This window comes from Rhinatrema bivittatum, unplaced genomic scaffold, assembly GCF_901001135.1.
Source record: "Rhinatrema bivittatum unplaced genomic scaffold, aRhiBiv1.1, whole genome shotgun sequence".
Classification (NCBI taxonomy): Eukaryota; Metazoa; Chordata; class Amphibia; order Gymnophiona; family Rhinatrematidae; genus Rhinatrema; species Rhinatrema bivittatum.
The window spans coordinates 7,098-32,732 of NW_021821030.1; the positions used below are offsets into that span (position 1 = coordinate 7,098).

A 25,635-nucleotide genomic window follows, 5' to 3' on the forward strand; every position below is an offset into this window, starting at 1 on the left:
ACAGGAGAGGAGCAGCTGCTTTTACGGACGGCTCTCGGTGGTGCTGCCGATGCCGGCAACTCCAATCAGAGGCCCAGAATTAACTCCTCCAACAGAAATACGGTGATGCGTCCAAGAGACCTGCCTCGCAATCCGTTACGAGACCTAAAAAACGGAAATATCCCTGCCCAGGTGAGCGCCCCTAGGGAGAACGGCTTTCACTGTCGCATCAACTCATTTAAAACTAACTGGGGCTGAGCTCTTTCCTCATCTAAGAGAGCAGAAGTGAGGTCAGAGCATCCGAAATGCTAAGACAAACTACTTCAGTGCATGAGAGCGCAGAGGATGCAAACTTGACACTGGGTCAGTAAAAGGGGTAAATCTTGCCAAGGGAAATGCTGTGATATTACTAAACAATCAATACAACATAGGGACATATTGATTGCTTAGTAGTGGGATATATTTATATAATTGCCGGTTTGCTTATTCTATCGCGATATTACTAAAAGCAAGTCTCTGTCGATCCAGGAATATAAATTAAGGGTTTCACCGATCACAACACTGTCCCTGCCATAAGACACGCTCTAGGCTCCCCTCCAACAGAGAGTCCCAGCGCACAGCGGGCCAATCCATCCTATCCTGTCTTGCAGTCTTCACCAGCTGTGCCACAATGTACGACACCAGAAATACCTGAAGACTAGTACGTGGGTGCAACACAGACACAAAATTGCGAACACACCCACAAACTGAAATCTCTGTAAGCTCAACAAATGCACAACTCAGTCCCCAGGGTGCTGAAGAAAAAAAAAAAAAAGTTTTCACAAGACTATAATCTGCATATACCTGATCCAACATGCAGTAAAATGTCATCTACTCCTCCTGCCCAGGACGCACACCTGGTGATGCCGGTCCCTCACCTTCCCAAAGGTCTCAACATTCTTAAAATAAGCTGACCCCAAAGCAAGAACCGAGGCAACCACACACACACACAATCAGGCAAGGCTTGCAGGATCTGAATGTGGCAGGGTCAGGCACAGAGGTTAGAAAAAGGGCTTGCCACAATGGAAGTCCCAGCTGCTTTCCTGAATTTTGCAGAGCGTCAGCACGTGCAGGGCGGGGCATTTTAGGACACTGACTGAATACTGCTCTCGCTGCTTTATTGAGAGAAGCACTTTACGGTTCCCCCCGGCTCATGTGAGCAGCGCTCTGCTTCCCAGCTCTCGGCTTTCTGCTGATTCCTCATTACTGTGGTCCCCCGTGAGGCTGCACTCGGGACACAAAGCTCACCACAAACAGACCCAGGGAGCCCGGGCAAAGGCAGAGCCCTGCGGATTTTGTTTTATGACCCCGGAATTAAGCTCATACGTTGACAAAAGTCATGGACTTCCCCCTTCTTGAATTCTATAGAATTTTATTTCTCAAAGTGGGTTCAATTCAATGAGAATGTATTTGGCGTTCAAATAAAAACCCTCCAGCATTCCTTTGATGAGGTGTGGCAAGACGTGCCTCTCCAGAGAGACCTCCCTCTCACCTTCTCTCTTGTGTCTCAACACGTGCTCGGAGGCTGAAATGACCTGGCGTGATGGAGGAGCATCCACTCAGCAATCCGGACTAACGGGCAGCCGTGTCCGTCCCGTCTGCTCCAGCTCGATCACCACCACAGGTTTGGAGGCTCCTCTGCTACCCGGCTCTTAAACAAAGTTATTTCGTCCAGATGCATTATGGGAACATCTCTGATCACATCCGTCAAGCCCTCGTGCAGCAGAGGGAAAATGACGACGTTCAGCGCAGGGCGATGCACCTGGAAACTAGAAAGAGATGCACAAGCGTCAAATACAGTGCGAGCCGCGGGGCAGATGTAGGCCAAGCATCAGGCTCTTATTAAAAAAAAAAAAAAAAGTTTCAGAAAACAATTACAACACACACTGTGACCTGGCAGGGGAAGCACAGAAATTATCCAAGTTACTGTAAGTGCAGAAAGTCCCAGCGGGACAGTCTGGGTGGCAGCAGAGGTACCGAAAGGAGAAGGTGCCCACCCGCCCTTACCCCACGCGTGAGGAAAGGGCGGCACAAGAAGGTCCAAGCGCCACGCAATGATCTTTGCTAGCAAGGCAAATCCCAACGGATCTCCTGCCCCCACACCCCCCATGTGGGTTCTGCATTAGGGCGGGCAGGACTCCACAGCGGCTTGAGAAAATGCAGAGCCGAGCGGACCGCCCCCCCCCCCCCCCCTTTACTTATGGAATCGGAGCACAGCAGGCCTCCAGTGGAGGAGGCACGGACGGACAGACGGGCGGTATCTGAGTTCATGTCTGAGGGCCTGGCAGGGACCGCCTAGAATGCAAGGTCTCTCTTTCTCCAGTCATGTTGTGCGCACATCTCTAAGCCTCGTCCCTCTCTCTCTCTCTCCCAGATCTGCGTTGCCATTTCAAAACTGCTTTAGTGGGAACATCAATCAAAAAGAAGAGCTTAATGTCATGACAGCAACTCTCTAAAAACAAAACAATCTTTCTGGCAGGTTATGTGTGCAAAATGTTTTTATTCCAACTGTACCCCCTCAAGGGCAATTCTTCTCTCCGTACACCTATCTAAGCAGGCGCGTTCCAGTGCAGCCAATTCTCCCTGGGCAAGGGCGGGAAGAGGCGAAAAGGGACAACTTTAAATGAGCCGCTAGAGGTACTGCCCCCAGGGAGGCAGGTATTCTGCCCTCATCTCCCCCCCCCCCAGGATCTCTCTCCTAAACTGGATCTACTTGGTAAACACCCAGACGAAAGCCATAATTCACCCCTATCAGGAAGCCCCAGCAACGGATTGCATCTACTTAAGGGATTTTTCAGTAAGCACAGAAACAGGCCGAGTCTTTCTAAAATCATAAGGAATGAGTTTTAGTACCTCAGTCCCGTCCCCCCCCCCCCCCCCGTCTCCTGAAACGTTGCACAGCTACAAAGACCTGCAGGGTACTTTCCCCCAGAGCACTCATCTCAATAAACAACAAGTCGTGCTGCGGGAAGAAAACCTGTAGGTCATGGACAACGGGGAAAAAAAAAAAAAGAAATCAGTCAAAATAAGAGGAAGGGTTTTTTGCAAGGAAAAACCCCACCGACTCATCTCCTCCCGCTGTACAAGGAAGCATATTTTACACATACGTACACATACGGCACACACCGGCCAACAATGCAATCGTTCCCGTGCCAGTGTCTGTTATCAAGGGGGAGATACAGGAAACCTCAGTCTGGAAGTGCCCTAAAGATGCTGGGGACTTAGGGGCGGGTAGGAGTAGTGGAGTCTCAAGCACCCACTATTGAGCAGCTCAGGAGGTAAATCCACCTCTGTTTTCCATTTCATTCTGAGCTTGGGAGAGTGGACGGAAAGGAAGTTAAAAGTACCCGACATACAGTATTCCCCTCCCCGGAGACTCCTGCTGGCGCCTACACAAGCCTAATGCATTACATTTTGGACCTTGGGAATTGGGTTTTTTTTTTTCTAACGAATGTGAAGAGAAGCGGTCATAACTTATGTTGTAATTTTAAGCAATAAATCTGATACTGCGTAAAGTGCCTTTTTTGGGCTCCTCATTTCGTGATAATATTCAGGCACCATTGCTTTTGAGAAGAAACATGGTTAGAGAAAGTCCTGAAATAAAAACGTGGAAAGATGCTGAAGACGCCAAACTGAAACACATGCAAGTCAACCTTGGCCCGTAGCATGTTCCAGGCATTTCACCATAAGAGCCTGGGTGTCCTACGATGAACACCGTGATGCTTTCACCTCAGAAGGTGCAGGCTAGGAGAGCTGGTCCAAGACCACCAGTCTCGCATCTCCAGGACGTCTGCATCACAGTTACCGGAAGTCGCCGAGCCTACGGCGAGTTTGAAGGGCACACAGTGCTGCCCTCCGCCACGTTACCCACGCGCTGCTAGCTCGGGCACCTTTCAAAAAAAAGGGTGGAGGAAGGAAGGGAAACTAAAAAACAGGTAAACAGCGCTAATCCCAGCCTCGTCAGGGCCGTAGCTGCCTGGAACACGATGGTATAATTAGCGCCAAGGCGCCGTCTTTCCCCAAGCAGCAGGTTCTATTTCCATCTACCTGTCCTCTAGGGTCTCCCGAGAGAAGGCTACAGAGCTGGTTTGCAAGCCACCGAAAAGTAGGGCAATTCCCATGCGCACCCTGCTCTGAATACCAATTCCTTTTTTTCCTCTTCCAGCAAATCACTTTGGCTTGTGACTGCGGCATGCATGTGCTTTAGGTTCCCCATGGTAGCTCCTGCCAGGCTTCCTGCACTTATTAATAACAGCTGCTTGCATGCAAGTAGAACATACTCCATCTAGGTCAGCAGGGGAACAATGTAGGCACTGGGATCATTTTTTAACTCTACCTTCTTTTAAAGACCCAGAACAGAGCAGCAAAGAAAGTCTATGCTTAAAAGATTTCTTTTGCTACTTCTGTACCGAAAATAGGATGGACAATTCTCATATATGGCCGAGTGCACATTTTACAATAGTATTTTGTAGCCCACGTGCATTATAAAATACGTGTCTCTTTACCCCGCAACAAATGCACGTTATGTATGCTTACATGCAAATACACTCAACATACCTACCTATTTTTAAAATATATGCACGTATATTTTACGCACGAAAATAAAGTGAGATTTACGCGCGCATGTCAATGTATTTTACTGTTTAATCTTTTTTATTAATCAAATAATAACAAATATCTGACCTACATTGGCTCTTATGTAGGCCAGAACCAATGCAGTACAAGACGACAGTAAAAGTTGTGAAATGCAAGTAGTTCCCCCAAATATGAACAAAATCCCAGCACTGAATAGTAACAGCAAGCAATAGACATCCCCAATTAGCCTCCACAACTCCGGGAGCAAACCACAGGCCGCACGAGGAAATGGCACACCGTAGTCCCCGTAATACAGGGCCGAAGCACCGAAAGGAAAATTCATTCAAACTAGTTATGGAGCAAAATCTAGAAGATCCCCAACCAGGAGCAAGGCCCTCTTCTCGTAGTTAGGCTGATGTGCACGTCAGGTAAACTACCAGTTTTATCAACTTAGTCCACCAGTTTGCCCAGCCCTTCTCCAGGTCAACAAGACCAGCCTGAGCTCCCCCCTAGTACTCCCAGACCACTGCACAGTTAAACTCATTTATTACCACTTTCGCCAGACAATTAGATGTAAATGTACACAAATAAGTTGGCAAATCTACGTGCACAAGTGTCTTAAAATAGCAACTTACGCATTTAAATCATGCCCTTTTTGCTGTGTGTATATGCGCGCATGAAAGTGAAAATACACACGTATTTTTTCACGTTTATAAAATACAGAATATGCGAGTAGATGCCACTAAAGCACATCTATTGTAATTTTTTTTTTTTTACACGCTTAACCTTTTGAAAATCCGTAAGTGTGTAAATGAGTCACGCTAACACTCCACCCATCCCAGAAAGTATTTCGTAGACCCCTGCATCTAGAAGAGACGTCTAAAACAAGAAAGCGCGTGAGGTGAAAGACAACCAATTCCAGATTGGCCTACGCCAGGGCTACTTTTCTAGCTAAACTTGCTGTTGGGCAGTGGCCTTAATTTTTCACAGGAGATTGTAAACTGATTTGCAATTGGATGGAGTATTCAATGATTTTATAATTCACTGAGTGGAAAATCTTTTGTAAACACCCAGACCAGGGGTTTTTCATACCTAAAGATGTTCCTTTTGTTAGTCCAGAATGCTGTTCTGCATATTTTACAACAATGAACAGATAAGACTTTTTGATTATGCATTTTACGGTTGGAATTACAAATACATTTAACAAAACATTGCTCTATAAAAGGAGAGATAGTAACGTAACCAATGACCAGTCTTTATATCCTGGGTATCCTAAAAAGGATCAAAAGATTCTCTTCTCCCAAAAATGTAAGATACAACTAAAGTCTATCAAAAAACAAATTAAATTTAGGTGAATTTACAGGTCCGGTCTGGCTCTCCACATGGGCGGTTAAGCTGGGTTAACATTTTTCTTTTTGGATGCAAGGTGAACGAGAAACAAGGGCCAAGAAGAAAGCCTCTTTTATGGAACACAAAGAATTCAACTACTACACCTGTACTAGTGCACCCTCAAATAGATTTATAGCAGATGCCAGAGAGAACCACTTCTCCACCGTAACCATCTGTGGGTACATCGAATCGCGGCCAGAAACTGGAATTCTGGTCACCAAGGCTAAAGCAGCCGGTGAGACACACGACCAGATACAGTTCTGCAGTTTCAGCGCGCCACAAGGCCGTTTCGTACAAAGAGAGACAGCAAAACATCAGCAGCCACCTGGAGATTGCAGAGGTCCTGCTAATACTGGGACAACTCTTCAGCCATAACAAGTCAGAGCAGATCAGGAAATTACTCGCTAATCTCTTTTGTAAATGTAAACATTATAGCTAAAATGAACCAGTTTTACTGGGAAAGTCGCTAGAACCGCAGCTTAATCATTCTTATCCTGCCTTTCTCACAGAACAGGACTGCAGATAAGGCCTGCGAGGGCCAGTACCATTCCCGTTACCCCCAGTCAATCCATGGCTCTCCTTTCACTTCTCCGATAAAGTGGCGGGGTTGCCAGGTTATTTTGTTTGCATGCAAGGAAAATCAAGGTAAACCAACAGAGGAAACTCGAGCAGAGACCTTTTTATTGGACCAACCGAATATACATTTCTCGACTTAACTTGTCGGGAGCAGGCGCTCCCTTCGTGCAGCTGAACAGAACGAGCAAGTGGCGACGCGTCTTTGCAACTGGGGGATCCTCTCTGCCTATCCCCAGGCGATCTTGCCCTCCACCACCCGAGGTAGCGCTTTCAGAGCAGGGACAGGCAGAGGAGAGCTCGTACTGAGACATATTCTAGGATGTATAAGGAGTCTAATCCCTTTGCCCCCACCTCTCACAGGAAGGTTCCCATGAAATACCTGAACTGCTCCCGCCCCACAATCAGACAGGAAGGGTTCCTCGGGCAAGAAGGCAGCGCGCCCCAAAAAAAACAAAACACACGGTACCGTGCTCTAAAGCAGAGAATCAGCAGAGCTTTCTTGTTCATATTAAGCAAGCTTTCTGGAAAATTATCCAACGTTTATTAAAAATAAATAAATGACATCTAACCCTAGGAAAAAAGCATTGCCACTAAAGGTGGTTATGAAAAGTGGGAAATATAAGTGCTTTGTCAATAGATAACTGAATACCCATAGATATCCCTGCCTGCCTCCCCCTATCACAGCCCGAGCTCTTAACCAACTGCACCTTCTCCACTCCATCACCCACCCCCAACATGAAGCGTTTGGTTGGCGCAAAGGAGACCAGGTGAGGGGGGTGGGGAATAAGCTGCTTTCATATCGTAAACTTCCTTCATGTTCGTAATATCTTAGTTTTTTCTCTGGATTGGAGTGATCCTTAGAGCAGGGGTGGGCAATCCCGGTCCTGGAGTGCCACAAACAAGTCTGGTTTTCACCATGAATATGCATGAGGTAGATCCGCAGGCACTGCCTCCACTGAATGCAAAATCTGTCTCAGGCGTGTTTCACTGTGGATGCCCTGAAAACCTGGCCCATTTGTGGTCTTCCGGGATGGGAGAGTCATGCTTCTTTAACACTTTAGACTATCCTCATGAGCATCCGGACTGCTGCCATGCCTACAACCGCACAGAGCGCTGGATACTGCGGTTTACAAGACGCGCAACTAAATAAATACAAGTCACTGGAGCTCCGTGAGCGACAGGCCTTTCCTGTAACGAGTATCAATCGCAGAGAAACAAACGCGGCACATCTGGGGTGAAACATCCCAACATTTAGACAAAGGCTTGCAAGAATCAACAGCACGTTCTTGAGAACTTGCTCCTAAGTGAGATTTACTGATTCAACATTAATATAAAATGCCAAAAAACATAAAAGCAAAAAGCTACACAAGGTATCCTACTTCTGAAGTACTGTTCAGAATGCCAACAACTCAAAGACTCTGGGCTGATAGGAGAAAGAAGGGAACCATCTAACTTTGGAACAGTATCGCTAAGTCCCTTAGGAACTCACTGCTTGCCAGAGTAATTTATCTTTCTTTAAAAAAAAAAAAAAGGGGAACAGAGTAGATCAGACCCCGACAGCTGCAAACAGGTCCTAGTGCTCAAATAACTAAAACAAGGGATTTAAGCAAGCTTAGACCGAATGCTCTCCTGGAAACCAGAGACCGCGCACATTTCAGAAAGCTGCCTTTTTCTATTAAATGTATGCTCGCTCTCTCTCATATCCATGTCCTTGTCACAGGTCAGAGAGGAGATGTGCAGCTGGACCGGAGACCGGCATCTCATTTCATAGAGGCCACCTTAGCTAGGATTTCAGCCAGTGTCCAGGAGACGAAAGGCTCTGTAATCTCTGTGACCTGAGCCATCCAGTCCTCTCCGTGACACAGGAAGGAGGTAGTACACAGCCCTTTCACCTTGGGAGATATGGGTTTAAAACTCAGCTAGTCTGCACTGAGTTTTGGACTCCAAACTATTGTGTGGGGGTTCAGAGGTGGATGGGGGTAAAAAAAAGATGTAATCTGTTTTTTTGGGCTATTTTCGGTTGAGTGCTGTTGAATATGTAGGGATACTGATGTTAATGTCTTGTATTACACTGAAGTTGATGCAATAAAAATTTAAATTGAAAAAATAAAATGTGGCTAATCTGAGTACACGGCTTTCAACCTACTCAACATCTGTCCAGATCGCAGTCCATGCAGAATTTGGTACATCTGGAATGCTCTGTACAGCTGACATCTGGGAAGGGAAAACTGGGGTTTATTTCAGATGGCAAATGACAAATCCCAGCAGAGACGCAGGGAGGGGCTCGCATTAAGCTGGCTGAAACCGTACGTGACTCAAATCCAAACTACGTCCAATTTGCGTAAGCGCTAAAAACAAGGGATTCAGCAAAGAGAATCAGTCCAGTGTTTATTTTGATTTTGAGGTGGTTAGAAAAAAAAAAAAAAAAGATCTAGGGACACAGCATAGGACAGAGCTGGTGTATATTACGTGCCTCCTTGTACATCTCCCAGCTTGCGGTACTGCAGCTACATCTGGTGGACATCTTCAGCAAGCGGCAGGTCCCGTGCGCCCCGGGTGACAGCAGTACTGAACTGTAAGTTATTCAGCCAGCAGCTCATCTGCATAGGGTCACTTACAACAGGCTCCTTTTTTTTTCATTTTAAGTGTTTTTCTATTCCTTATCTTTTCTCCTCTTCATTTCCTGATGTCTCCTCTTTATTGAGGTCTAATGGAAGTCAACGCATCATGGAATTATTTTTGCGGTTATGATGTTACTTTATTTGCTACGTTTTATGGATTAATTGCCAATACTAATTTTCTCCAGCAAGGCTGCTTGTGAAGATATTTATTAAAAAAAACAAAAACTTAATAAAAAGAAAATCTAAAAAAAAAAAAAAAAAAAAAAAAAGTTGCTCCAGTTTATTCTGTACAGATCGCAAAACAATATGGTAAAAAAAAAAAAAAAAAAAAGTCAGTGAGCACCAGAAATTGAGAAACACCAAAGATATCCAGGAAGAGACTGCAAGTCATGTGACTGATCAACCTACATTTACTACTACAGATGCCATGAAAAATTATCCTGGTGGGAGTAAAAACCCAAAACTATGGCTCTTAAAAGCAACCAGGAAGAGATTATGCCATCAGCTACCTGGGGCAGAAAACCAAAATAGGGAAAGGGTGGGGAAAAAAAAAAAGAGTTGTGCACATTTGATGGATAAGCCCGAGGGGCCGGTAAATGAGGAGCATTATAGAATCTAAGCCTCAGATCCCATATGCTAAGCATATTCCCAAAACAGGGAAGCAGTTTGAGTAAGCCATCTAGCTGCCCTGCAGTGCTTGCCATATACACCGGTTCAAGGAAGTCCACTTTGTCTGACCACCTTCAGGGATAATACGCTGTCAAAATCACTTTCTCTCCCGGCAGAACAGCCGTTCTGTGTGATGCTAAAGGCAGTAGCACCCCGGAGTAAACTCATTCTGTCTCCATGCAAGCGTTGTCTACGTACGTGTAGCAGGCCCTACATCTTAAAACACACAAGCAATATATGCTGAGATTCAATCATGTACATCATGCTACTCACTTAGGGCCCTTGGTGGAGAGCCTTGGCTTTACAAAATGTAAGCTATAAATAACAAAAATATTTCTGTTGATTAGTTATTTGTTCTACCCAAGGATGCACTAATGTAGCTTTGAAGATGGATGAACTATGAAGGCATTGTTTGCCGTTTATCATCCGAGAAGTCTGCAGATCTGTTCTGATGTCACAGCATTCATCAAAATGGTCTCCTGGGCTGAACGTGATAACAGTACCACCAGAATCAAATAACCAAATGTTTAAAGAGAAACTGCAAAGGAAAAGAACCTGATGCCTACAACCTACAAGATTCATCTAGTTTGCTGCTCTATAGACTTAACGTCAGGAACCTGCCGGGGCTGCGATGCACAGAGACCTGCACGTGGGATCCAGCCGCCTCCTGCAACAGAGACCCATGTCAGGAACCTGCCGGGGCTGCGATGCACAGAGACCTGCACGTGGGATCCAGCCGCCTCCTGGAACATAGACCCTAATGTCAGGAACCTGCCGGGGCTGCGATGCACAGAGACCTGCACGTGGGATCCAGCCGCCTCCTGCAACATAGACCTAACGTCAGGAACCTGCCGGGGCTGCGATGCACAGAGACCTGCACGTGGATCCAGCCGCCTCCTGCAACAGAGACCTAACGTCAGGAACCTGCCGGGGCTGGATGCACAGAGACCTGCACGTGGGATCCAGCCGCCTCCTGCAACAGAGACCCAATGTCAGGAACCTGCCGGGGCTGCGATGCACAGAGACCTGCACGTGGGATCCAGCCGCCTCCTGGAACATAGACCTACGTCAGGAACCTGCGGGGCTGCGATGCACAGAGACCTGCACGTGGGATCCAGCCGCCTCCTGCAACAGAGACCCAACGTCAGGAACCTGCCGGGGCTGCGATGCACAGAGACCTGCACGTGGGATCCAGCCGCCTCCTGCAACATAGACCTAACGTCAGGAACCTGCCGGGGCTGCGATGCACAGAGACCTGCACGTGGGATCCAGCCGCCTCCTGCAACATAGACCTAACGTCAGGAACCTGCCGGGGCTTGCGATGCACAGAGACCTGCACGTGGGATCCAGCCGCCTCCTGCAACAGAGACCTAACGTCAGGAAACCTGCCGGGGCTGCGATGCCAGAGACCTGCACGTGGGATCCAGCCGCCTCCTGCAACAGAGACCCAACGTCAGGAACCTGCCGGGGCTGCGATGCACAGAGACCTGCACGTGGGATCCAGCCGCCTCCTGCAACAGAGACCCAACGTCAGGAACCTGCCGGGGCTGCGATGCACAGAGACCTGCACGTGGGATCCAGCCGCCTCCTGCAACAGAGACCTAACGTCAGGAACCTGCCGGGGCTGCGATGCACAGACCTGCACGTGGGATCCAGCCGCCTCCTGCAACAGAGACCCAACGTCAGGAACCTGCCGGGGCTGCGATGCACAGAGACCTGCACGTGGGATCAGCCGCCTCCTGCAACAGAGACCCAACGTCAGGAACCTGCCGGGCTGCGATGCACAGAGACCTGCACGTGGGATCCAGCCGCCTCCTGCAACATAGACCTAACGTCAGGAACCTGCCGGGGCTGCGATGCACAGAGACCTGCCGTGGGATCCAGCCGCCTCCTGCAACAGAAACCTAACGTCAGGAACCTGCCGGGGCTGCGACGCACAGAGACCTGCCCGTGGGATCCAGCCGCCTCCTGCAACAGAGACCTAACGTCAGGAACCTGCCGGGGCTGCGATGCACAGAGACCTGCCCGTGGGATCCAGCCGCCTCCTGCAACAGAGACCCAACGTCAGGAACCTGCCCACAGAGACCTGCACGTGGGATTCAGCCGCCTCCTGCAACAGAGGACCTAACGTCAGGAACCTGCCGGGGCCTGCGATGCACAGAGACCTGCCCGTAGTGATCAGCCGCCTCCTGCAAACTGCAAGTTACCTCTGTTCTTCTGTCCCAAGAGCATTTGTTTCCTGTCTCATGTAAAGAGGCTGCATTCACAACCTCACTGCAAATTCTACAAACTGATCACCCCCCCAACAACAAAAAGTGTCTCTAAAACTCAATATTTATTTAAATAATCTTCTCACGTGTGGACACACAGCTACCAAGAAGTGCACAATTTGCCACTTAAGTATCCACAGATAAAACGTGACTACCTTGGCAGTGATTTATTTCAGCTTTTGTATAAGTTTTTCAATATCGCTGAGCATAGTTGTGGGGGTTTTTTGTTGTATTAACCTTCCTAAACTAACCAGAAACACCAAAAACCAATGCTGATTCCATTTAGAGCGTCACCAGCAGATTACACACTTTAGGTAACATGACCGAGTTTTGCTCTAATTTTCCTAATTAAGTCTTTGTGTACATTTAATAGCGTTAATTGCCACTGCATGGCGTTGTGCCGAGCACATCGGCATCAGTCTGAGCTCCTGCAACTCACCTTTAGACTTAAATGCACCACTTCATTAGCGGTCAGATGGATCACTGTCTCCCCCTTTACTTCTTTAGTATTAAAACAAAATATATATATAATATATATAGAAAACAAGGTGCAAATCTCAAAGCCTACTCATCTTTCAATGACAACTTAAGACATAATTTGCAAGAAGGAGTTTCAGTAATGTTCCTCTAGAGAAATGCTACAGTCCACCAAGCTTTAGTCCGGCTAGGGGACGCACCAGTGTGGGAGAAAACAGGACCCATCGAGACCTGCCGTCTAACCAGTCAGTTTTGTCGTCCACCTAATCGTAAAGACCTAGGGAACACTGGCAGCTGGCACACACTCAGAACTGAGCAAACGACAGCAACTATTTGAAACAGATGTTAGGAAAGGGAGAACCTATCGAGAAACGTGATCTGGCTGGAAACAGACCCTTCACGCACTTCCTTTTCCTATAAAACTGTCACCATTCCTCATTTGTCACCCCCATGCTAGTGACCTACGGCCCATGTCCTATTTCTGAGGCCTGAAGGCTGTGACGTGAATCAGGACTAAAATCTCAGCCTCCTGCACTCACCTGCGTAAGATAGACTGCTGGAGGTTTCTGCAGGCGGAGAGAGTGTCGTTTGTAAACATGTGACACACCACAACCTTGTGGCAGCTGGCCATGAACGCCATTACCGCATCCGGCTGAAGGCTGCCACTGCGAGACACCATGCAGAGGCGTTGCAAGGAGCAGCACTGGCTGAGCGCCTGGAAGAACTGGCTGTTCGCAGTGAAGTACGGCTGTTCGAGCCTGCAAAAATAAAAAACAAGTAAAAAAATAAAAAAAAAAAATCAGACACACCCGGCTGGAATGTGCAGGAAAGGAGAGGATGGTGGGAGTCTCAGAGCAACAAGATTTACTTTTAGCTTGCATCAGGATGGGAAGCCATAAAGGAGTGGACTGGCCACTGTCACGGACCTCACTTAGGACGAACTCAGCATGGCATCTCTTGTGTATTAGGAGAGCACCTAGTGATTAGAGAAATGAGAGCTCCAGCCTGGCTTCTGCTACAGACTTCAGCTCTCTCTCTCAGAATATTAGAGTTTGCTAGAAACCCGTTAGGACTCCATTAATATTCACATCGATTGGAAGGTTAAAACAGAGCAGAACAACTAATACACAGAAGAGTAAAAGGAGCATGAAGTTGCGATAGATTGTGAATAATATATATCCTAAGGTGAAATGTAATCTATCGATATTTTTTTCCTTGAGTCCTACTAGACCAGTCCTCATACATAGGATATTCCCCTCCAGAGCTGCTGGAGACAGAGGCGGCACTTTTTTTTTTTTCCATGTGACATCTGGTGTAGCCATAAGGGAAGTAGGTAGTTGCCAGTAACCTTCTGCCAGAGCAAAAGTGGACAACTACCCTATCTTAATTTAGCAGCCATAAATAAAAGAGCAGGAGGGAGAGATTCTCTCATTCACCCTCTGTACACTTCCCTGCTCAACTGGACTAACTTTTTTTTTTTTTTAAGTGGCAGAAGAGACTGGAGCTTCAACTCCACCATGAGGTGATAGGGGTTGAAAGTAGAGAAAGAAATAGTGCTTAGCTTCTGGGCTGCACTAGGTTCCGGCAGCATAATATTCCTGGGTGAGCCTTGAATTGGTCTAGCAGGACTCAAGGAAAGGAAATTAACAGGTAAGATTAAATTTCACCTTATCTTCCAGCTAGACCAGTCCTCACACAGAAGAAATATCTAATCTATTACTTTCTTGGGATGGGAGGAAGCCAATGCTGCCTCGAAGATGCCCACGCTAAGGGCTGTATCTACCTTTGCCTGGACATCCAATCTGTAATGTTTGGTAAAGGAATGCAAGAAAGACCAAATTGCTTTCAAGGAGTTGATGGACCCAACACACCACTGCCCATGTTACATAGCCTCCAGAGATGGAGGCCTGCATGGCCATGGTGTTAGTAGAAAAGGCTTGTTTCAAAATGGCTATCCTACCTTTGACAGGTATAATCGTTTTGCAGTTACTACTCACACCAGGGAATCAACCCTGGGAATTCTCAGAAGATTATTCCTATCCTCTAATGGCAAAGGATAAATTCAGCTCATGTTTACTGGTTTTCAGTCCCCCTGAGGGGAATCCCAGTCAAAACCATGCTAAGGCTAGGTACAATGGAAAGGCCTTGGGGGAGTTTCTGGATCCCTTTTTACGTTTTATTGGATTTATAAATCACCTAACTCAGTGAAGGCCTAGGCGATGAACATAAAAATACATCATAATAATAATGATGTATTTTCCTATTAAACTGAAACAGTCACTATCTACCAATCACTACAATGTTTTACTTCTTGTTAAACTTTTTATCTTTCCTCTAACTCTAATCCCAGTTTAGAATGACCCCCGTTTTATTGTAACTTTTTCTTCCATGCACTTGTTTTACTTTTAATGTATACTCTTATGTTATTAGTTATTTACATTATAATGTATTTCTCACCCCTTGTTTTATGTAAACCGACATGATACGAACGCCGTGAATGCAGGTATAGAAAAATACAAATAAATAAAAATAAATAATGACATTAATAATATATAATTAAAAAGCTAATAAAGCAAATAAGTAAATATAAACTAAAACAAACACAGTAAAAGATTTAACTAACATTATTTCTATACCGGACTTCATGAATGGGATTCATATCAGGCCGGTTTACATGGAAATAGGGGATAAACCAGAGTAACCAAACAAGAAGGCCGAAACAAGCAAAGTTACATATAACAAGGGGATTGAACTTGGGAGCTATAGTAGCTAGGAAGTAAACAGAGAGGAATAACTACATATAAAATCATATAAGTCAGGTTATGAGATTAGAAAACATTCAATTCCTTGTGCTGAGTCTGACGAGATATTTGAGTATCTTAGCTTACAGAGTAATAATATTATGAGATAAACCTGTAAAAACAAATTAAAAAGTAACAATTTTAAAACAAAAATGTTTAAGGAGAGCCTTGCAGGTTTAACTGAATCGCACGACAAATCTCAGAAGGAAGAGAATTCCAAAATTCTGTTACAGAGAAAGAGCATTCAAGGGTGGTGTGTAAGCATGCGCCTTTAGGAGATGGAACATCTAAGAGACCTCGTTGAGAAGAGCGTAAAGACCGAGAAAGCTGATGAAATTTCAAAAAAGGGTTTGCCCATGGGCAGAAGTCATCATGGAGTAATTTTGTAAATGGTCATGCCAAGTTTAATATTTGATTCTTTCAAGAATAGACAACAAGTGTAGTTCAATCAGAATGGGAGTTACACGACCAGAACGCTTCAAGCCTGAGATGAGGCGCACTGATGAATTTAACAATAACTGAATAGGGCATAGAGAGGAAGAGAGAAGACCAACGTAGAGGCTATTGCAGTAATCAACAATAGGAAATATGGAAGCCTGCAAAACAGTGTGAATTCTGGTGGATGCAGAGGTTTTAAGGCCAGAAAGAACTCGTAATCAGTAAATACCTTAACTTGCAGCTTAAAAGACAGAAAGCTGTCTAATAAGACGCCAAGGCTTTTCTCCAGGATTTTTTTTAATTTGAAACATAGAATTATTAAGACATATGATAGTTTCTTTAATTCTGGAATGTGGACTAGACAAAGCAAGAAATTCAGTCTTGAACATCACCTTCCATTTGGTCCTCCCCCTTGAACCCTGACACGTTAAGGGTGGCCATTATGTAAAGCAATTAGAGCTGAGAGATTCTGAGAAACCACCTCACTATTGAGGACTCTTCTTCCTCAGAGGAACATTCCTCCTCTTGAAGTTTGAAAGGTTAGATTCTTCCTCTGGAGGGGCCCCGCCAATGATTCCTGTGTGATAGTTTGAGAGGAGGACCCTGTGGATTCTAAGGGTGGCTCGAGAAGGACCAGATAAAGAGGGAACAGGTCTCCTGCCAGGCTTTTTGCATACAGGAAAATGCCTGATGCGCGAGGAGTGCAGACTCCAGAAAAAATGCACCTAATGGCCGTGTAGCGTAGTCCCCTTAAAGGACCAGGAGGGCAATGTCAAGCACAGGCCGAGGTTAGAACTCAGTTTCCCTGAAGATGAGGCCTCAGAAAGGGGAGCCGAGGGTATGAGAATACATGGGAACTGGAGGTTTTTCTGCCTTCAACATAGCAAACCCTGTAGCTGTGCTCAAGTTTGCAACTCCTATTTCATCCTGTTCTTCCTTGGGGGGGGGGGGGGGGGATGGCTGGGAGAGGAGGCCTGTGGTAAGTCTCCTGTATGGTTTGTTCTGTGTATCACAAACTGGACAGAGGGAGCCTGTATGGAAAAATTGTTTATGTAGTTATTTAATTAATGTGAAGAACTTTGTAAACATGATTAGAAATTAGTGAAACAAAGGTAATCACTAATATAGCTAGTGTAATTGCTTGACATAAGGCCTATAAGTTCTGAGAATAAATATGCCATTTTTCTTGGCTTGCAAAGAGAAACAAGTCATAAGATTAGATATATTAACAAGCAGTGACTCATGAGGCTAACTATGCAGTTATCAGGAAAACAGATCAGCAACCTAAACCACACCTAATTGTTGCTGATATGATTAGCCAGACAGCTGAGGCATCAAATGGCAAGAACATATGGAAGTAGCCCAGAGAAGAAACTGGGACATAGGGTCAAGAAAATTAGTATAAAAGATGAAAGTCAAGACAGACTGGTTAGATCAGAACAGCTCTGAAGAATAGCTTGTTGGATATTAATGTGACTTATGAACAGTTCCTGAATCTCCAGCACCATTTTCCAATTTTCTAAGATATATAAGACTCAGACTGGAAACTGTGAGGGGGAAAGTAACTTTGTATATATTTTTAATGCAAAATCTAATCTTGTATGCTTTCATTGTTTATTCCTAGAATTATAAATAAAATTTCTATACTTATAAGTGCTTTGTACATTCTATGACATAATAATCGCCAATTAGCCTACCCACTACAGTCTATCACCGCTGGGAGGCTCCTCATTCTGCAGGCTGCACATCTGCCTCTGCTCATGATCTTCAGACAACTTTCTCCCGGTTTTGTTTTTTTTTAAACTGCCACCGCTGAGAACATCTGCTGGCAGCCAGAAGGGAGAGAGCTTTGTAGCAGTGCAAGTTACCCATGATTATTTCACTTTCAGGGCAGTCAGGTAGAAAGCAACAAAGTTTCCCCAATTATAAAAGCAGAGCGAGGCCACCCTAGCCTTACTCACCACCTCACAGAGTTCCTGATGGTTGCACTTCTGCTCCAATTTCTTTTAAATTCTTCCCCCCACCCACCATAAGCTTTATGCCCAGAAGCAAAAGAAAAATAAACCAGGAAGAGACCCAGGCCGGGGGGGGGGGGGAAGAACCCCAGCTCCTGCAACTCACCCTGCCTCACTTTCTGCCAGGGATGATCTACCAGACCCCTAGGGGATCTGGGATCAGCCCAAGGGAAAACTCAACTAAAGAGGAGCAGACTTCTACTGGCAGAAAACAATCCCTAAGGATTGTTGTCCCGGGAGCCAGCAGGCTCAAGCAGGCCAAGGATTAACCAGAGCCCTGGGAGATAAGTTAATTGTTCTTACCAATCTGCAACTGCTGGAGACAGACTACTGGCAACTGCTAGGACCCTAACCTCCATTATGGCTACACCTGGTGTCACATGGGGAAAAAAGTGTCTCCTCTGTCTCTGGCAGCTGAGATCCCATGTGTAAGGACTGGTCTAGCAGGATTCAAGGAAAGGAAATTGAGAGGTAAGACTACATTTCACCTTAAGATTGTGAATAATGTAAGGACTGGTCTAGCAGGATTCAAGGAAAGGAAATTGAGAGGTAAGACTACATTTCACCTTAAGATTGTGAATAATGTAAGGACTGGTCTAGCAAGGGTGACATTTTCACTTCATCAAAGCTACAACAACTAACAGAAAAGGTGTAGGTGGCCATAATGCAGAAGAGCAAATCTCCCAGAGTGAGACAAACTTAGCTGCTAATTTGACCAAGTACATTTTGGTACCTGAAGCATAGCAAATTCTGCACTGGACAGGAGCAGGGTGTAGAGAGCTCACTCTCATGCATGTTTTGAAAGTTTGGAGATAATGGATAGATTATGGTGCCAGAGGGGGGACTACAGGGTTTGAAAGCCATGGGCACCGCTGATACAGACAAGCAGCACTTGGCACCATGTACACAAATACCTGCAACAGAATTTCCAACATTATGAGCAAAACCTACTGAAACACAGGAAGAATTTTAAGACTGCCTGGAAACACTCAAGTTTCAGGAGAGATATAAATCATTAGCTTAGGGTTTTAATCCTTTTTTCAGTTAAAACCTTTCCTGTTCTCATCACTTAAACTAGCAAGCTTCACAAGACAAACCTCTATAAATTACAATATAACAGTCCTTTTTGATCATGTTTAGGGTGAGAAAGCATTTCTTTATCCATCAGGACATGTTTATGGTCCTTTGAGTACATTAATACTTATATCTGTATCCCAAATGTAAAATACTTGTGCATGACATCATCCCAGGACACGAGAACGAACATTTTACTAGTTAAGACAGAGAGGCCTAGGTTTTCCTGCTCATGCACCATGAGGTAGCATTTTCCAGGTATCAGAATCACTTATCACTTCGGTCCCTAAATTCTCTTTACCTCCCCCCGCCGATACTTCGGTTAAAAAAGGCCAGGGGTCCTTTAGCTCAGTTGTAGAAAAATGTTTACTTTCCATTTTCGCCACAGGGTTTAAAGGGTGCACCAGGTGTAACAGAAACCTGCTCCTACCCGACCACCATACAGAATGTGTGTGCTGCCAAGGACTTGTGATTTCATTTCATTGATTAATATATTGCCACCTCTCAGCAGAGCTTGGAGCAATTTACTATATCTAAAATTGTTACAAATTGCAGAAATAAATGCAATCATAACCCACAATCAAACATAGCCCCAGCAACAGCCACCACACCCTCTCATCACCCATTCTTGTATCCTCCAAGGGTCCCACTCATCAATATAAGAACCGATCCGCATCCTCTGAGACTAGAAACCTTCATATCTTCCAGATAAGGGCATGCCACAGACAGATCTGGTTTTCAAGATCTCTCATTCATATTCATTGTGGTTATTTGCATACAATGGAGGTAGTGCATGCAAATATGCCTCATGAATATTCATTGTGGATATCCTGAAAACCAGACCTGTTAGTGGCACTCCAGGACTGTTCCGGATCATTCTAAACCCACCATTAACATGGAAATCAAAACCTTCCATGTCAACTCATTCATTACACAGATATGCTCTCGTCAATAACTGTATGGTGCAGGCAGGCTTTCTAGGTCTTTCCAGCTGTAGCTAGTGAAATGTTCCATTACTGTATGAGACAGCTGTTAGCAAAACGTGGTTCCCTTTTCTATGCTATGATACAGCATGATCAATTTCTCAAGCAAAGTGAGTTTTGTTTTTGTAAACTTGCACAATGAAAATTATTTTCGAGTGCACTATATCCTATGCCATTCATTACATAAGGTCAGCAAAATGAATGAACCATTTACCCCAACCGTACCCCTACAGAGTCCACCACTCTATAAGATGTGGCTGAGGGAAGGGGAGGATGCACAGCTTGTCCTCACCTGAGATCTTTTAGTTGCTTGCAGTGCTTGAGCATTTCGCACAAGGCAGACATGTAGACCACGTTTCCCATCATGCCCAAGTTTGCCAAGGATAGCGTCTGTAGCTGTTGGCATTTCAAGCCAATGCTGATGAGCCCAGATCCTGTGAGGACCCCGGGAAGCTGGGCCAAGGAGAGATTCCTCAAGAAGGTCAGCTGACTTATAGCAGCCAGCTCGGCATCTCCGACCTGCTGCGATCGGCCGCATGGGGGGAGCGAGTTCCGAATCGCTGGTTCGTTCCTTGGCATGGCCGAGGAGAAGTTGGACCCAAGCAATTCCAGGTTCTCCAAAAAGAGACTCTTCTCCAGAAACTTCCAAAAAACAGAGGATAACTTCACGTTCTCCTGCTCAGAAACGTTCCTTGGGTAGGACTGCACCCCAATTCTAACTTTTTTCCCAAATCCACAAGGCACCACAGTAGCTGCAGTCTGGGAAGGAAGTTTGTCCGCGTTTCGGGTGGCATCAACCACAGCACAAACAGGCAAGGATAACGAACGAAGATGCCCAAGTCGCGACAGGAGCTGGCATAAATGTTTCCCCATACTTTCTGAACTGTGGTGATGGGCAGCAGAAAGATTCAAATGTTTAAGCTTGGGGCAAGACGCGACTAAGGTCTCCAGAACACTACTGTCAATGTCATCCTCTGCTTTGCGGAAGAGAGAGTCCAAGGCCAGGCAGTGAATGCAGCCACTAAGGTTCAGACTAACCAAGCTTCTGAGGTCCTTGCCGCCATTAATGACTCGCTGTATGAGCTGACGCCCAGACAGCATGCAGCGGCTGAAACTGAAGTAGAAAGGTTGACTGAACTTCATGTTTTGAAGCAGGGAAGAGCCATTTATCCAGGACTTGGGCAACTGCAAAGCATCCAAAGAGACATTTCTGGCCATACAGTCCAAAAGGTTTTTAATGGCTCCACTCTCTGCCAAGCTGCCCGGAACAGAAATGAGGAAGGCTCGGAGGTTCTCTGGAGTTCGATCGCTCAGCACTGCCAAGTATAATCTCACCACCTCCTGGTTGACATAACCAGGAGCCAGCCTGGCATAAAACAAGCGGAGATTCTGATAGTGGGGAACATTGCTCTCGCCAACCATCAGCTGGCCAGACATTAAGTCACCATCTCGTGTCCTGTCAAAGATCTCAAAATACAGCAGCAGCTTCTCGAGACTGGTGCAGCAAGGTACCACCCCATAGGATGGCGTGAACAGGGTCTGTTTGAGCTCCAAGACGCAGCTGAGTGTGGCCTTGCACTCGCTGCTCAACTGGCCAGCATCAAAGCCGGGGTACACGTCAATTGCCAGCGAACGCAGATTCTGCAGGTCCGAAAGCATCTTCGAGAGGCGAATGGAGGTGAGATTGCAGCCAGACAAGCTCAGTTTCACCAGGTTTTTGCACCTTGTCACGTGGTCAATGGTGAGGCTAGACAACCAATAGCAGCCACTCATGTCCAGTACGTGGATCTCTCGTCCTATCTCTCTCAGCAGCTGCTTCACATGTTCATCACTTGCCTGCATTCCTCACACAAACAAACAAACAGTTTCAGTGATATGCTGACCTTACATCTCTTTTTCTAATCACAAAGAATAAGAAAAAAGGAGTTAGGGAATAACCTCACATCAAAGAGCCAAATGTTTATCCATCTAAACTACCAGTAATCCAGGGGCATGTCTTGCTCCCTCTGTACACTACATAACCCCCAAGGAAGGGGCATTTCATTTCCATTAATATATACAGCATTTATTACACTCAAATTCAGAAGTATATTTAGCATTTTGTGGCAGTGAAATCACAGCACACAAAATACTGCATGGCTGGGATTCACATAAATTTAAAAATCAGAGCCAAAATGTATAAAAGGCAGCATAAATGTCTTCTGACAGCTTCAAACACATAGTCTTTTTATTTTATGCTAAAAGAGCATATCTACTGTCCAGTAAAGAGCAGGGCTTCACAGAATCGAGTTACCTCATCTGCATTTATCCCTTGAATGAAACAAGCATGGTTCCATTAGATCAAAACTCACCCATCCCTGTCTGTCATTTTACATTCTGCTCTATAAAACCTCTGTTTCCAAATTACCTTAAGCAACTAATATACAATTGTGAAAAAAATAGAAATACATTTAGGTATTTGTATGCAAATGCCAGAAGTCTAAAACGTAAGAGGCACCAGATTAAGATATTGACAATAGTCATCTCAGAACCTGTTGGACAAAGGACAACCAATGGGTCACAGGGATACCAGGGTTCAAAGTGACATGGTAAAGACTCATAATCAAGCAAGATAAAGATTCTACAGAAAACTAACTGATCTCCGGAATCTCTACAGATAGAGCAATTCCATGCATAACAGGAAGAGTATAGTAGTGGGGGGTTTACAACTATCCACCTAACCAGGATTGTGAAATGCTATCAGACTAGACAGGCTACTAAATATGGAAACACAATTATAATGGGAGATTTCAATTGTGTATCATCAGAGCATGTCAGGGAAATTAAATTTCTTAAGTACCATAAATAACTGCTTCATGGAGCAACAGGTAGTAGGAACAAGCAAAAGGGAGCATGGACTACTTTTGATTTAGTTCTCAGTGGAATGCAGGATCTGGTGCAAAGGGTAACAGTGCTGGAGCTGCTTGATCAGTGATCCTAATGCAATCAAATTTATGACAATCAGTGGAGGGAAAAGAATAAATCTGTTGCAATAACTTAAAAAAAAAAAAAGAAAAAGAAAAAGACTATGATTAGAGGAGGAAACTACTTAAAAGTAACTAAAAGGTGCAGTTACGGGCCTGCATGAGGCATGGACACTGTTCAAAAACCAAAACACCGGAGGTCCCACTTTAATACATCTTAACCACTGATCATGCTAGGATGTTATAACTGACCGACATCGAATTACCTATTGTCCATAGGCGACAGTTTGGAGTATGCACAAACAAGATATCAGGGAGATAAGTATCAACAACAAGTTACATTTTTATATGCAAATAAAAGTTATTTAAAAAAAATTCTGCACAAAGGATTTAAGGTTTATGATTATGCATATGGTAATATAAAGCATGAGCCTATCTGAAGCCTCCTAGTATGGTGGTCAATTATCACATCCTAGTAGAATTAGTGGTTAAGATCTTTTAAGAAAAAGATGAATTAAAGTGGGATATATGTTTTGATTTTTACATTGCCCTCTTTATCATACTTTGAGTAGACACTAATGAGAGGTATAAGCACTGTTTAAAAACAACATTTTGGAGACCCAGATAAAAGATATTCCACAAATTTAATAATGCTCAAAAAAAAAATGCAGCAGCATCTTCCAGCATGGCTAAATGGTGCCTTGAAAGAGGTCATTAAAGCCAAAAAAGCCTCTTAAAAATGGAAAGCAGGACCTAATGAGGAAAACAGGAAGGCAGATAAGAACTGCCAAATCAGGTGTAAAACAAGAATAAGGTAACCTAAGAGGAAAGACTTGCCAAAGAGGGAAAAGGTAATGACATTTTCAAGAATGATAAAAGCAAGAAACCTGCGCAGTCTATTCTACATACAAAATAAGCAGAATTCCCTATATCAAACTTTGTTATAGACATCTTGTCAGGCTTAAACCGCACGCTGAACATGTATGGATGTTAGCAGAATACAAGAAATGCAAAATAAATACATTTACTAACCTCCCCATGGGAAAAAGAGCCTTTGTAAATCAAAGACCTCTGCAATCATATTCAATAGTCAATGCCTCAAATCACAGCCGATTCTATTGTCTGCAAATATTCTTTTAGTTATACTATCCTGCATCTATCCTGGATTTAGTAAAAACAAAACCAAAATCCGGCCATGCTGCGACTTTCGGCCTCACCTGATACTCCTTGCGAAGCAGAACGCGTTGGATCAGACTCTTGTCCAGGCACAGGCTTTCAAGCTTCCTGCAGACCCTCCTGACATTCAGGATGAGGTCCGTGCTGGGGATATAACTCAGGATGTGCAACAGGATCTCATCCGACAATTCTGTCGGGCTGATGCTGCTCTCTTCCCTGCTCTCCTCACTCAGCATCTCCTGAAAGGAAAAGGAAAAAAAAAGGTGCAATTCGGCTGAGAAAACTCAGAGGAGAAAGAATGAAACGGGAAGAAAAACAATGAAGCGCTTTAAAGCAAGGTATACAAGTGAAAGAAGAAGAAAAATGGAAAGATACTTACAGTCATGAGGAGGGCTGCTGCGGTGCCCAGAAAAGAGCTTAAGGGAGGGCAGTCTTGACTGGGGAGGTCCTTTTAAATGAAAAGGAAACGTGCCGGAGCTTCTTCCTTTCTCCCGGGCACAGAGAGGGAGGAAGAGGAAGCCGAGGCGCTGCAGGCAGGATTGCTTGTTTACTTCCGGAAGGGGTAAGGCGGTTGAGCCAATAAGTGAAGGCAGCGTGAGCTTGGCGTTTAACGTGAGGCAAGGGAGGAATGAGTTAAGTAAAAAGAAAGGGGGGAGCGCACGGTGGAGGAGGGCTTAGGTGATCAAGGTCCAATAGCAAGGCAGCAACTTTGAATGCTGCCTTGCTATTGGTGAGCTGCACTTAATGTGCTCGGGGCAGCCGTTTTCGTGCCTTCAGTTGGTGCGGGAACGGCCGAAGTGGCAGTTTTTAGCACGCAGTTTCTTTGCTGTTTATTCCCGTTCCCTTTTAGCCAATTAAAAAAAAAACCAAAAAGAATTCAGAGGATTAAAAAAAATGCAATTAGATTCAGTTCGGCTTCGCTCTATAGAATAATGAGTAGACGTCCCCCCCCCGTGCCGGAGGTGAGTGCGTCCGCTGACCTCCTTCAGGCAGCTCTGCTGAGGCCGGCCCCTCCCAGCCTGCGCGGCGCGCTGCGTCGGTTCCTGTCACGCCTCCTGCGTTCAGTTTGGGCCCCGCCCATCCCGTTATCTTTACCAGGGCCTCCTCCTCCTCCTCCCTCCACGCCCCCTGTTCTTATGTGTGCGGGCTCGGGTGAATGCGGCCCCGAGGCTGCGGACCTTGAACCTCCTGCTCCTCCCCTCACTTCATTGCCCAGCGGGTCCTCTTCCGATGTGGAGGCAGCGTTACCTTTAAATGCTTCTGCCTCCGAGCTGAGGTCCACACCCAGTAGGTATTAGTGCTCAGGCGGGAGCTTTTGAGTCCCCTGTGGTCCCTCCCCCGGATCCACTCCCTGTGCAAGGGGCGGCCAGTATAAGAGGGAAGGCAGGAAGGGCGAGGGATCCCCTATGCCCAGGCAGAAGGTGAGGAGGCAGTGCCCTCCTCCCACTGTTCACCCTGCAGCAGGGGCTACTTCCCAGCCCAAACGGGTGCAGCGTCAGCAGGGCAAGCAGAGAGACTCACTGGCCCATACCCCCCTGCATTAGGCTGGGTACCAGCGCCTCAGCCGGGCAGTGCTTTGTAGAGCCGGGC

The 25,635-nt window shown here is 45.5% G+C and overlaps 1 protein-coding gene across 1 annotated transcript; it reads right to left on the minus strand.

The window, feature by feature from the left end:
- Window positions 1-1,552: 1,552 nt before the first annotated feature.
- On the minus strand, window positions 1,553-24,662 carry LOC115082382 (F-box/LRR-repeat protein 18-like). The gene is made up of 5 exons (XM_029586608.1): window positions 24,425-24,662; window positions 24,087-24,284; window positions 20,199-21,742; window positions 13,135-13,353; window positions 1,553-1,787 (listed from the first exon to the last, which is right to left on the minus strand). The coding sequence occupies exons 1-5, from the start codon at window positions 24,428-24,430 to the stop codon at window positions 1,631-1,633; spliced, it is 2,124 nt and encodes a 707-aa protein (XP_029442468.1). The 5' UTR covers window positions 24,431-24,662; the 3' UTR covers window positions 1,553-1,630.
- Between the last annotated feature and the right edge of the window lie 973 nt (window positions 24,663-25,635).

Bases quoted from the DNA above. Each gene is read 5' to 3' on its own strand.
- LOC115082382 (XM_029586608.1), bottom strand. The intron at 21,743-24,086 runs GTGAGGCCGAAA...TGAGGAATGCAG, and splicing joins TGCTTCGCAAGGAGTATCAG to GCAAGTGATGAACATGTGAA. The intron at 13,354-20,198 runs GTGAGGACAAGC...TTATTTTTGCAG, and splicing joins AAGCAACTAAAAGATCTCAG to GCTCGAACAGCCGTACTTCA.